The sequence below is a fragment of the Taudactylus pleione genome, unplaced genomic scaffold (genome assembly GCF_031769625.1).
Source record: "Taudactylus pleione unplaced genomic scaffold, aTauple2 ptg000726l, whole genome shotgun sequence".
NCBI classification, from domain to species: Eukaryota; Metazoa; Chordata; class Amphibia; order Anura; family Myobatrachidae; genus Taudactylus; species Taudactylus pleione.
The window spans coordinates 8,131,477-8,145,041 of NW_028285128.1; the positions used below are offsets into that span (position 1 = coordinate 8,131,477).

Here is a 13,565-nt window from a genome sequence, read left to right on the forward strand (position 1 = left end):
CCTGTCCCCATACACTAGTATGGGGACAGAATTCATGAAGCTCCAAAAATACAATATTTTCAGAGCTTGAGTACGGGAGCATTCACCATCTTCAGATGGCGAATGCTCCCACTCCGAGCTCGCAACCCACTCCTTCCCTATGGGAAAGAGTCCCGGGTTGTGAAGAGGGATCCTTTCGGATCCTTCCGCCCCTCTCCGGCTCCTTCCGCCGAACATTGGGGCCTTGACCTGTAGGTCACTCATGAGCACTACCGTCACTGCTCCGAAAGGAAAAGATGAACTGCTCTGAAAGGAGCAGTTTAGCCGCTCGCCGGACAGCTGATTTTCGGATCAGCTGAAACTGCGCCGTAGCAATGATGAATTGCTCCGGCTTCCACAATGAGTTAGAATGTTAATTATTGGGACCCCCATAATTTACATCATAAATAGACCCCCAAGTGAGCAGAACATCATCAGCAACAACGAGAGCTTATATTCCATCCTCTATTCCCTTAGTATCTGTTTTAATTTATATTAATTCTGCTACTGTTTCTATGGTCAATGCAAAAATCGGAGAAGGCAGAAGGCACTCTGCTTAGTTCCATTACTAATTTAGATAGTGTTGGACAACATTATATTTACTTGAACCAAGGCCGAGGGATTAGAATATAATGCTCTAATTTCTATGATTAAATCGCTTGCTGCAATGATTTTACATATATATATATACAGTCAGGTGCATACATATTGGGACATTGACAGAATTTTCATATTTTGGCCTCTATTCACCACCACAATGGCTTTGAAGTGAAACAAACAAGACGTGCTTTAACTGCAGACTTTCAGATTTAATTTGAGGGTACTTACATCCAAATCAGGTGAACGGTGTAGGAATTACAACGGATTCTATATGTGCCTCCCACTTTTTAAGGGGCCAAAAGTAATGGGACTATCAACTCAAAAGCTATTTCATGGACAGGGCTGGACTATTCCCTCATTATTTCATTATCAATTAAGCAGGTAAAAGGTCTGGAGTTGATTCTAGGTGTGACATTTGCATTTGGAATCAATTGCTGGCGACTCTCAATATGAGATCCAACTGTTTAGAACATTCTTAAAAAGAAAGAACGCACCAGAGAGCTCAGCAACACCAAAAGACCCGGAAGACCACGGAAAATAACTGTGGTGGATGACAGAAGAATTATTTCCCTGGTGAAGAAAAACCCCTTCACAACAGTTGGCCAAATCTCCATATACAGTCAGATCCATAAATATTGGGACATTGACAGAATTTTCATATTTTGTCCTCTATTCACCAACACAATGGCTTTGAAATGAAACAAACAAGATGTGATTTAACTGCACACTTTCAGATTTAATTTGAGGGTAATTACATCCAAATCAGGTGAACGGTGTAGGAATTACAATGGTTTCTATATGTGCCTCCCACTTTTTAAGGGGCCAAAAGTAATGGGACAAACTAAACAATCCTAAATCTAACTTTCACTTTTTAATACTTTGTTGCAAATCCTTTGCAGGCAATTACAGCCTGAAGTCTGGAACGCATAGACAACACCAGACGCTGGGTTTCATCCCTGGTGATGCTCTCCCATCCCTCTACTGCAAATTTCTTCAGTTCCTGCTTGTTCTTGGGGCATTTTCCCTTCAGTTTTGTCTTCATCAAGTGAAACGCATGCTCAATCGGATTCAGGTCAGGGGATTGACTTGGCGATTGCATAACATTCCACTTTTTAACCTTAAAAACCTCTTTGGTTGCTTTTGCAGTATGCTTCGGGTCATTGTCCATCTGCACTGTGAAGCGCTGTCCAATGAGTTCTGAAGCATTTAACTGAATATGAGCATATAATATTGCCCGAAACACTTCAGAATTCATTCTGCTGCTTTTGTCAGCAGTCACATCATCAATAAATACAAGGGAACCAGTTCCATTGGCAGCTATACATGCCCACGCCATGACACTACCACCACCATGCTTCACTGATGAGGTGGTATGTTTTGGATCATGAGCAGTTCCTTTCCTTCTCTTCTCTTCCCATCACTCTGGTACAAGTTGATCTTTGTCTCAACTGTCAATAGGATGTTGTTCCAGAACTGTAATGGCTTTGTTAGATGTTGTTTGGCAAACTCTAATCTGGTCTTCCTGTTTTTGTGGCTCACCAATGGTTTGCATCTTGTGGTGAACCCTCTATATTCACTCTTGTGAAGTCTTCTCTTAATTGTTGACTTTGATACATATACATCTACCTCCTGGAGAGTGTTCTTGATTTGGCCAAATGTTGTGAAGGGGTTTTTCTTCACCAGGGAAATAATTATTTTGTCATCCACCACAGTTGTTTTCTGTAGTCTTCCGGGTCTTTTGGTGTTGCTGAGCTCTCCGGTGCATTCTTTCTTTTTAAGAATGTTCCAAACAGTTGATTTGGCCACACCTAATGTTTTACTATCTCTCTGATGGGTTTGTTTTGATTTTTCAGCCTAATGATGGCTTGCTTCACTGATAGTGACAGCTCTTTGGATCTCATATTGAGAGTTGACAGCAACTGATTCCAAATGCAAATGTCACACCTAGAATCAACTCCAGACCTTTTACCTGCTTAATTGATAATGAAATAACGAGGGAATAGCCCACACCTGTCCATGAAATAGCTTTTGAGTTGATAGTCCCATTACTTTTGGCCCCTTAAAAAAGTGGGAGGCACATATTGAAACTGTTGTAATTCCTACACCGTTCACCCAATTTGGATGTAATTATCCTCAAATTAAATCTGAAAGTCTGCAGTTAAAGCACATCTTGTTTGTTTCATTTCAAAGCCATTGTGGTGGTGACTAGAGGCCAAAATCTGAAAATTCTGTCAATGTCCCAATATTTATGGACTTGACTGTATATATTTACTCCTGACATTAAGGGGTATATTTACTAAAGTGAGAGTTTTTAGAAGTAGAGATGTTGCCCATAGCAACCAATCAGATTCTACTTAACATTTAACTAGCATCTTCTAGAAACGTGGTCGCCAACCCGTTGCTCCAATCTACTGGTGGCTGCAATCCGGGTAACTCGCCTTACGGCAGCCCATCAGTGGCTTGCCTGAGGGCACTGAGCCCACGCATAGGATGTCATACGCGGTGCAGCGGCAGTCACAGTGACAGTCACAGTGACAGACCGTGTGTGTAGCAGCGCTGACTGAGTTAAGAGCAGCGCTGACAGAATTAAGAGCAGCGCTGACACTGTTCTTTAGAGCAGCATTGACAGTGTCTTTATAGCAGCGCTGTCAGTGTGTTAGAGCAGCTCTGACTGGTCACTTGTTTTGCACTTGTTTGGTGGGAATGTGGGACCAGACCATCCACTGTCCCACTTGCAGCCATAATACATCCAGCAGCACCCTGCTCCCTGATGGCAGTTCTCCACGAACATCACAATAGAGATCGGCACTTTGAAAGGGAGTTTGACAGGGGCAAACGCAGGATAATTAAAGGGGGGTTTCCGAATCTCCAATCTCAGAAAAAAAACATATTTTAGTAAACATTATATATATATAAATAATACACACACACATACTGTACATACTGTATATATATATATATATATATATATATACATATATATATATATATATATATATACACACATATATATATATGTGTATATAACTATATATATATATATATATATATATAGATATATTTATAATACACACACACATACTGTATATATATATATACATATATATATATATACATATATATATATAATACACACACATATACTGAACATACTATATATCTATATATATAAATATACATATATATATATATATATATAATACACACAGACACATACTGTACATATATACACAAATACATGTATATAGCTAGCACTAGTAAAAAAAAAAAAAAAAAAAACGACATTGAATATAAAAAATACAAACTTCCTTTATTTGTAATTATGCCAGGGCTACTGATGTATTGGAAGAGCATCCATGTAGAAGTACTATTCACAAGCAATTACTCTAGAAAACATCAAGGTTTTGAAAGAGTTAACTCACCATTGTGACTCTCCAGGTTGTGGAGAGAGCTGTGCAGCAGCCAGGGTGTGTAGAGGGGGAGGGTTCAGAAACCTGAGTGCAGAGAGAAGGTTCCCTGTCCTGCCTCAGCAATAGCTACAGTTAACAGAGGTGCTAGGTTTTTTGACAGCCCGTGCGCGGAGGAAGGCTCGGGCTGTCTGTATGTGCACAGGGGGTGTTTCTAGGTACTCAGAAACCCCCCCTGCGTGCGCTACTGTGTGAGACCTGGCCATCCACTGTGTTCTGCCTGCACAAATAATCCAGCAGCCCCCACTCCCCGCTGACCACTCTCCATGAACATCACAACTGAGCACATCAAAATGGTATGTGAGATTGCATCTTATATGGGGCCTAAGCTTTGAATGGAGATAAAGTCCCAGCCAACCAGCTCCCAACTGCCATGTCACAGGCTGTGTTTGAAAAATCAAAGTTAGGAGCTGATTGGCTAGCATTTTATCTCTATTCACTTTATCTCCATCCAAAGCTTAGTAAATAGACCCCCTTTATCACTGTATTAATACAGGCGTTGTTTTTCAATGAAAAATGTGGTTATTAGCCAGATTTTGGCTTTCAAAAATAAAATGTGGCTCTTCAAGACGTCTCATTTTCCTCAAGTAGCTCCCAGCCCAATCAAGGTTGGAGACCACTGTTCTAGAAGATAATAGCTAGAATCTGATTGGTTGCTATGGGTAACATCTCCTCTTCTAAATACTCTCACTTTAGTAAATGTACCTTTAACATCCATTGCAGAATATAGATGCACAATATAAGTCTAAACATGGTCACTAAGAGATTAATATATAAAAATCAATGTAATTATAACTATATTTTGATCACAAATTACTGGCAACTTTAAAACACATTCTCTAAGAAAATTATTTTCCCTGGTTATAGAAAGGCAGCATCTGTGTCACGAAGATTATTCAAGAGTTCCTGCTACTGTTTGTGTTCTAAGACCTTTTACCTATAACACCTGAAAGCGATATCACCTGTATTATGATTACAAAATGTTGTTATTTGACCTTTGGTTCCTTGTTTACTGTTATAGAGTTTTATCTGTTCTCCCTCACTTGTTCGCTTTAGCATATATTAGTGTAGAGTAGGTACTGTATGTAGTACTGTTATCTGTCTTGTTGCCCCTCTGTTCCCTCGTCCTTCATCTTTCTCCTCCTGCCAGACACTGTAATTAGATATTTTCACACACAGAACAGGATCATTCAAACCTGTATGAAGACATGTTTAAGAACAGAGTTCTCAGCTATGAAATATGTATAGTTAAGAGTCATTCATTCGTCTTTATTTCTCGATGATAATCATTTACAATTCTTCATATTCCCCAACATTATTAATAACTACAGCATGTTTAATCGGCCATTGCTAAAATAGCTTTCTTCTTTCGCTCAATGGTTTGGAAATTACTGTAATTACTGAGTTAGTATATCATTCTACCAGAATTTAGGAGAGAGTTAAGTCCTTAAGAATATATATAGATTTTTATTCCAGCCTGCTCATCACATTTTCTGCTAATTGCTCCTAATAACCGCTGGTATCTCTTCCCCAGTGTCTGGGAGATTATAGGGCAGAATGATGGTGGGCTGTCAGTTTTGAGAACCTTTCGTCTGCTGAGGGTGCTGAAACTCGTGAGGTTTATGCCTGCGCTGAGGCGGCAGCTGGTGGTACTAATGAAGACTATGGACAATGTGGCTACATTCTGCATGCTTCTCATGCTCTTCATCTTCATCTTTAGGTGAGAGAACAAGGCTGGTTAGGGAACATCCCAAAGGTGCTTCTGAATTATTACCTCTTTATTGGTGGACTGCTCTAGAAACTGACAAACATTGAGAACAATCTGTTAATTTATCCCTGGAACTCCACTGATCTTATGCTTGAATTATTTAATTCCATTGGTTTGTGCATGCTTTGTTTTGCCGTAATCATGTGATATATTATATGGTACCTAGAAATATGTATCTTTCAGATGAGGAAAATTAATATTACAGGGCAAAACACATGACAATAAGATCACAATGCAGACTAGATAAGAAGCAGTTGTGTTAATTAAATAACTGCAATAATTAATAGAGCAATAGAGACATACAATTAATCCTGGCCGATCAAGCACTGGGTTGCTTTGGAAGTGCAAAGGAGATGTATCATGGCTTTTTATAGAGTGAAGTAGTGGACAAGTGGAGAAGTTGCAATCAGCTTCTACCTATCAGTTTATAGAATGTACCTGATAAAGGCTAGCTAGAAGCTGATTAGTTGTCCACTTTCCTACTCATTAGAAGGCCTTATACATATTCTCCATGGGCTGTACATGACCTGTACAACCAGATCTGTACGGGAAAGGTCCAGTGCAGGATAGAGATGACTGTATATGGCAGACATAAGCGGCCCATACACCTACGCGATCAGCATCCAATCCGATTCACATCGGATTACCCTGCAGTCCCGTCGTCACCATTTATTTTTTTTCTTAGCACAGGATCTGTCGTAAGATCGATCCTGTGCCTCATGCGCTCATTAGGGAATAGGTACAAACAGTCATTGAAATGACTTGAATTATTACACGATGGATCGCATGAACCAAAAAAACGGCACGATCTGCACACGATAAGATGGATCATATGTGCTGCACATATGATCATAAGATCCGATTGAAGGACCCACGAAAGCGCGCATCGGCTCAAAAAATGCACGATTTCTACAAGACTGAACGTACGGCGAGTCGAAAATCGTGTAATCGTCCAGAAATCGCGTAGGTGTATGGGGGCCTATAGTCATTCAGCAGAGCAATCACATCTGTGTCTAATTTGGCCACACATGAGTGAGCAAATGTGGATGTTTCCTGGCTAGCGTGGCCATTGTTGACCAACAACCAGCAAACTATGCTTGTTGGTCAACCAGATTTTGCATGTCTACATGAGCTTTGGATTGCTAGTCACAATACTGGACTAATTTGGTCTAAAATGCACAAACCATTATGTGGGTGTGCAACTTACAGCATGTACATGGTAGCTGTTGACATTCAAAATGTCGACAGTGATAATGTCGACACCAGAAGGTCGACATGTCAACTGTAAAATGTCGACATTTTATTTTTATAGTTTATTTTTAGGGTTAGGTCTACGTTTAGGGTTAGGCTAAATTAAAAAAAAAACATATGTCGACATTTTGGTGTTGACATGTTAAATGTTAACATATAGGGGTATATTTACTAAAGTGAGTTTTTAGAAATTGAGATGTTGCCCATAGCAACCAATCAGATTCTACTTAACATTTAGCACCTTCTAGAAGATAATAGCTAGAATCTTATTGGTTGCTATGGGCAACAGCATCTTCACTTCTAAATACTCTCACTTTAGTAAATTTACCCTTTTGAACATGTCAACATTTTAACTATGATCTTAATAAATGTCTACATATTGATTGTCAACCTAATAACTGCATCAACATTCTGACTGTTGACATTCAGAACCTGTCGACATTCTGGTGGGTATCCGGTCATTAGGTCTACATTGTCTATATAGACAATGTTTGGGTAGACAATGGAAGATAGACATGCAATAGGTTGACAGGACTGAATGTCGACATGGTCATTAGGTCGACACTCATATGGTCGACATGCAAATGGTCGACACATTGTTGTTGTTTTTTTAGGGTTAGGGTCAGAGTTAGTCACTTATCGAAGGGTTAGGCACTTACCCCGATGGTTAGGGTTAGGCACTTACTCCGACGGTTAGGGTTAGGCACCAGGAGGGAGGGTTAGTGTTAGGCACCAAGGGGATGGTTAGGATTAGGGTAAAGATTAGGGCTAAAAAAAAAAACATGAGTCGACCATTTGCATGTCGACCATATGAGTGTTGACCTAATGACCATGTCGACCTTCAGTATCTGTCAACCATGTTACTAGTCGACCTTTAGTGTGTAAACTTTTAGACCATGTCGACCTTCAGTCCCTGTTGATCTATTGCCTGTCTATCTTCCATTGTCTACCCAAACATTGTCTATCTAGACAATGTAGACCTAATGATCCACACCCTTCTGGTGTGACATTCTGACTGTTGACAAGTCATACCACACCCATATACACTTATGTACAAACAGAGAGTGAGAGTAGACACTGCTTGAACAAGGTTTATTTTCTCTATAAGAGACCAGGAAAATAGCAATCTACTAAAATACTTAACAACATATATATTTTATTTACTTTTCCATCCAGTATTCTTGGGATGCATATCTTTGGATGTAAATTCAGCCTAAGAACAGATTCTGGTGATACAGTTCCTGACCGGAAAAACTTTGATTCTTTGCTGTGGGCCATTGTGACAGTTTTCCAGGTTTGTTCCTTTAATCTATTGCAACTAGCTTAATTTTTTGTGTTTTGAGTGTTTTGTTGAAGCTCCTTGTTTATTTCTGTACATAAGACGCCCCCCACTTTAAGTATGCATCTAATTTTGAAAATAGGTGACACAAAACAGAATTGTATTGGTCCTGTACAGCTCTTGTGTTAATTCTCTACTGTTTTACCGATGTGCCCAACTATTTCCTCTAAGATAACACATTTGTGCTGCAACCAGTATTTGCTACATATTTAAATACGGATACTTCTCCAGTATATATTTATATTCATATCTGAATCCTAGTGCGGGCTGTGAGCCCAAAGGAGACTTTTTGAAAACCCCAGAGGTACAGCTGTTATTTCAGCTTCCATTCTCAATGCGTTTTGCTGAATGATGGAAAGTAACATACACTTCAGGCAGTAAGCTGCATTTTACAGTAATGCTAATGTTGTTTGGGGTCCTTAAATGTAACTTCGTTTTTTACATAAGAAATTGCATTTATTGGTGTTTAAAAAAAATAAGTTTAATAATGTATGTAGGAACTGTAAATAATATATGTATAACGTGTGAAAGTAGAGATCTGTGACCAGTATAACAATACTCAGCTAGCAGCCAAATGCCTTTAGTATCCTCATTACAGTATGATGTATGTTGTTCCTTATATTTACTGGTAATAAAAACAAACAAACACAAAAATGACTTCAGATTCTAAACAAAAATGAAAGTGAGAACACCAGTAAGTGGCAGGGCATAACAAGTACAGTTGTAGAAAATAAAATCTGGACAGAAAGGAAACTAGTGGAATACAGGTTGAGTCTCCCATATTAAAAATGCTTGGTACGAGGGGTATTTTGGATATCGGAATATTCCGTATTTTGGAATATTTGCATACCATAATGAGATTTCTTGAGAATGGGACCCAAATCTAAGCACAGAATGCATTTATGTTTTATATACACCTTATACACACAGCCTGCAGGTAATTTTATACAATATTTTTAATAATTTTGTGCATAAAAAATAAGTTTGTGTACATACATGAAATTCATTTATGTTTCAAATACACATTATACACAGGGCCTGAAGGTTATTTTATACATTATTTATTTATTTTAATAATTATTATTATTTAAATAATTTTGTGCTTTAAATAAAGTTTGTGTACATTGAACCATCAGAAAGCAAAGGTTTCACTTTCTCAGTCATGCTAAAAATATTCCGTATTTCGGAATATTCTGTATTTTGGAATATTTGAATATGGGAGACTCAACCTGTATATACAGGTAAATAAGCACCCAAGGCTGATGCAGAGGTGGGTAGCAAACTGTGGCTAAATTATTATATATAAAAAAGTTCCTAAAAATAGGGTATTTCCACATATATGCAGAGCCACCTACCTCTCGAGATGCTTACTGATTTGTAACAGCATCATCGTGTACTTGCTCCTGCCTTGTAACATATGCAAGCAGGCGTGTGTATGTATGTATATGTATATATATTACATATATATTATATATATATATATATATAATATGTGCATAATTGCTGGTCTGTCTGTGTAAGCCACATTTGCGTGATTGCACCCTTACTGAAATTAGCCTACCTGGGAACGTTTCTTACCATCCCCATTTCATCTTTCTGATCATGAGGTTTGATACATGCAAGGTCTGCAACCACTAAGTATGCGCAGAGCAAAAACATGCAAAATACGCTACGCAAACTAGCATAGCACTAACGCTGCATCAGTGCCCTTGCGTGGCTGTAATTAGGGGTGTGCAGGTGGTGGCCCAGGGCGCAGGGCTCTGGGGACGGCACAGTTGATACCCTATGACACCTGCATTTGGCTTGCAATGTGCCTTCCCAGTAGATCAGCTGAAAAGTCTGTAGAGACACTCAGAGAGTCCCCAAGTAGTGACTTCTTGGCGGTGGCTCCTACACCCCCTCAGCATCAGGCCATAATGTCACATGTTAGGGGAGTGGGGCCGGCACAGGGTGGAAAATCGCACTTCTCTGGCGCTGAGCCCAAGTGTCCAGCATGCTTTACTAGCCAAATGGTCTGCACATTAAATAGACATCTGTAATATAAATGTAATGAATATAAATTATAAAAATTGAGTGGAAGGACATAGTAACATTATAATCATTAATGTCAGACAACCCAAGACTGCCTATGCTGGTAAATCTTGTGTGGGAGACACATGCATACAAATGCTCTCTCAATAAGACAGTGACTACCGATAACCCAGCATACCTGATATAAAGTGTAATGTGCACTGGGAAAAACTGCTCTTTAACAAAACATAGGCCCTCATTCAGAGCCGTTCGCTATTTGCGTTCGTTCGTTCAAAAACAAGGGGTGGCTATGCAAATGATCCTTTCGCACATTGCAGTCTGTTCACACCTCTAAGTCTGAACGAGCGAGCAAAACATACGCTCTTTTATTTCTTAAAAACGCCCCCTGGCCGCTCGCACCATACGTCATGTCCGCTATTTATTAGATTAATCGAGTACATCGAACAGGATATGAACTGCTCGCTATTCTTGTGGTTGGTTTTTTCAACCGCTATTTTGCGAGCAGTTCTGAGTTTAAAAAAACCAAGTGACGTGGTCATTGACGCTGCTATATTAATTATGCACACCCATAAAACACCCGTTTTGACCTTTAAGCACGCCTGCGATCGGATCTCCACTCCCCGTTTTCAAGCACCTTCCCCTGTTACCACCCACATACGCCTCATTCTGTCACTCAAAATAGCAGGCACTCGCTATATTGCGTAGAAATGATTTTCGGCCGCACTGACTGGTTCGCGCATGCGTACTAAAAACCGTACGCATGCGCAGATGTGCGAACATCGCTCGGAACGAGCGTACTGCCGATAGCGAGTGGCTCTGAATGACGGCCATAATTTGTTATTCTGCTACCACTGCACTAAAACACAATCAGGGTCAGATTAACAAAAATAGGCATTATGATGACCAGCCACCCAGCTGGCAACATGGTTGACCACAAGTTTTAGGTGTTAAAATTGTATTTCTATTTTCCTCACAAAATGATGCAATTGTTCTACTTTTACATATAGGCAGGGGGTGTGCAGTCCCTCATGGCACTGGCCACACCCACACAGCAATGACCACACCCACATGGTACTGGCCACACCCACCCAGCACTGGTTACACCTTCTCCGCCTCTCACAATAGGCCCTCGAACATTTTCAACCCCAGCCCATGTGTCCCTCAAATCAGCCCTGCATACAATACTGTCATCATGTAATGAAGTCAGAAATTCAGAAGTAGGGTCTCTGCTATCGTTTGTAATATTGGTCTGCTTGTAAGTAAAGGTGGGTACACACGGTACGATGTGTACCCACCGATGTGACTGACAATCTGAGGGCCGACATATCAAGGGGTCCCTACACATGGGACGATCCGGTGCCCGACTGCCCGATATGCTGCCCCCCCCCCCCCTCACCCATAGCACTCATCAGACGATTCTCCAGATCTTTTGAGCATGCAGAAAGATCTGGCGAAGCGACGGACGACTCCCATGGGAGCGCGCAATGCATACACACGGAACGATATAGCTGTTTTATTGTTCCAATGCGTTGGATCATCAGCTATATCGTTCTGTGTGTAGGGACATTAACTGTCTGCCTGCATATTTATATTTGTGCTGCACTTTCAGAGTGAGACAACATAACAGTATTACAATTCTATAAGTATTAGTAAATACTGCACAAAGCATGCAGTCTACATAAATATAGGTGGTATGTGGAAGCAGGAGCTGGTTAATTGAAGACGTCAGAGAGTTTTGTGTTATTATGAAACAGACAGCGCAATAAGGGAGTTTTGCATTAGGTGACACATCCCACAGAGCAGGGGCAGTGAGAGAAGTTGGTTAGTGTACAGGTGCATTTGTACGATGAGCAGACGTGTGATAAGTGACCTCTGAAGAGGGCTAGGCATTGATACCAGATTGTTTTAAGTAAGTTCACATGCATGATTACAATTGTTTGTTCCCAAACTACAAGTAGAGATGTCATGTTATCCCCTGTAATCAGGGAGTTAGTTATCTGCTTGTGAATTTAGCGCTGGCTTCCTGACTGCATCACCATTGGCTCAGTTGATAGGCACCAGTGTTATTATAATGCCAAATAACAATTTGCCTTATTGACTGTGTGCTAAAAACCAGAATGGAAGTGTTGTCATTTCCTTCCCTAAAGGTACATTAGTAGTTGTCATTATCAATTTGAAACAACCTGATTTTCTTCCAAAACTGTCTGCTCCCTCTTATTTATTTACAATAGAAGTGACAAAGGAGAGAAATCGGCAAAAAAATCATTATTTATTTATGAAAATCTTGTGTGTTCACTTTATTGCATGTTTTGGGATTCATATTGGTGCAAATGTTGTTCAACTGCGCGTACATCTAAGCCGCTAAAAAGCGTCTTCTCACTTCCCAGGCATTCTCTTTATATGTCCTATGTGCAGCACTGTGTAGTATTATGGCACTGCATCACAACAGCCAATCACCAATTAGCTTTTTATTTCTCTGCTACAAGGCAGCCAATGAATGCAAGGGATGTAGTTGGGATCCCAGTGCACAGAATGCCGGCACCAGCATCCTGGCGCCTGAGATAAGTATGAGTTAAGTATGAGGGTTAGGGGTTAGGGCTAGGCACTATGGGTACTTACCTTTGGGCGTCGGGATTCTGAGTGTTGGGATGCCGCTGTAGGTATTCTGACCGTCGGGAACCCGTACCCAACCCGAAAGCAAGCGTCTGAATGGTTACAAAGGCATTAGTAAGGTATTAGTAAAAGGGCTCTACTCTCCACAATCAGTTTAGTCCCTTTTCCATAAAGAAGTTGTCAAATTGCATGTGACTCTGAGGTATTTAAATTGCAATTAAAGAAAACATTATGGGCCTGATTATGACGCCAAATGAGGCACAGCTCCATATACGGCAACATTTGGAATGCAGATATGTTGCTAACGAAATAAAATTTAGACTATATACACGTCTATATGCATGTCTAGATGTGTACGGCTTGCACTGCCCACTGTTTTTCCACACAGCCATCATAATTATTATCAATATTTAGACCCAGTGCTTAAAGTGGTCCTAGAGATGTGGTGGTACTCACCCGCACAGCCCCCCTGCGCGCA

The 13,565-nt window shown here is 40.2% G+C and overlaps 1 protein-coding gene across 3 annotated transcripts in view; it reads left to right on the top strand.

Moving 5' to 3' along the window:
• CACNA1I (calcium voltage-gated channel subunit alpha1 I) overlaps positions 1-13,565 on the top strand; it is a 411,324-nt gene that overhangs the window by 300,165 nt on the left and 97,594 nt on the right. For all 3 annotated transcript variants that reach the window (XM_088456911.1, XM_088456912.1, XM_088456910.1), the window contains 2 exons: positions 5,620-5,805; positions 8,281-8,398. In XM_088456911.1, the coding sequence (XP_088313037.1) occupies positions 5,620-5,805; positions 8,281-8,398 (304 nt within the window). The remainder of the gene's footprint in view (positions 1-5,619; positions 5,806-8,280; positions 8,399-13,565) is intronic.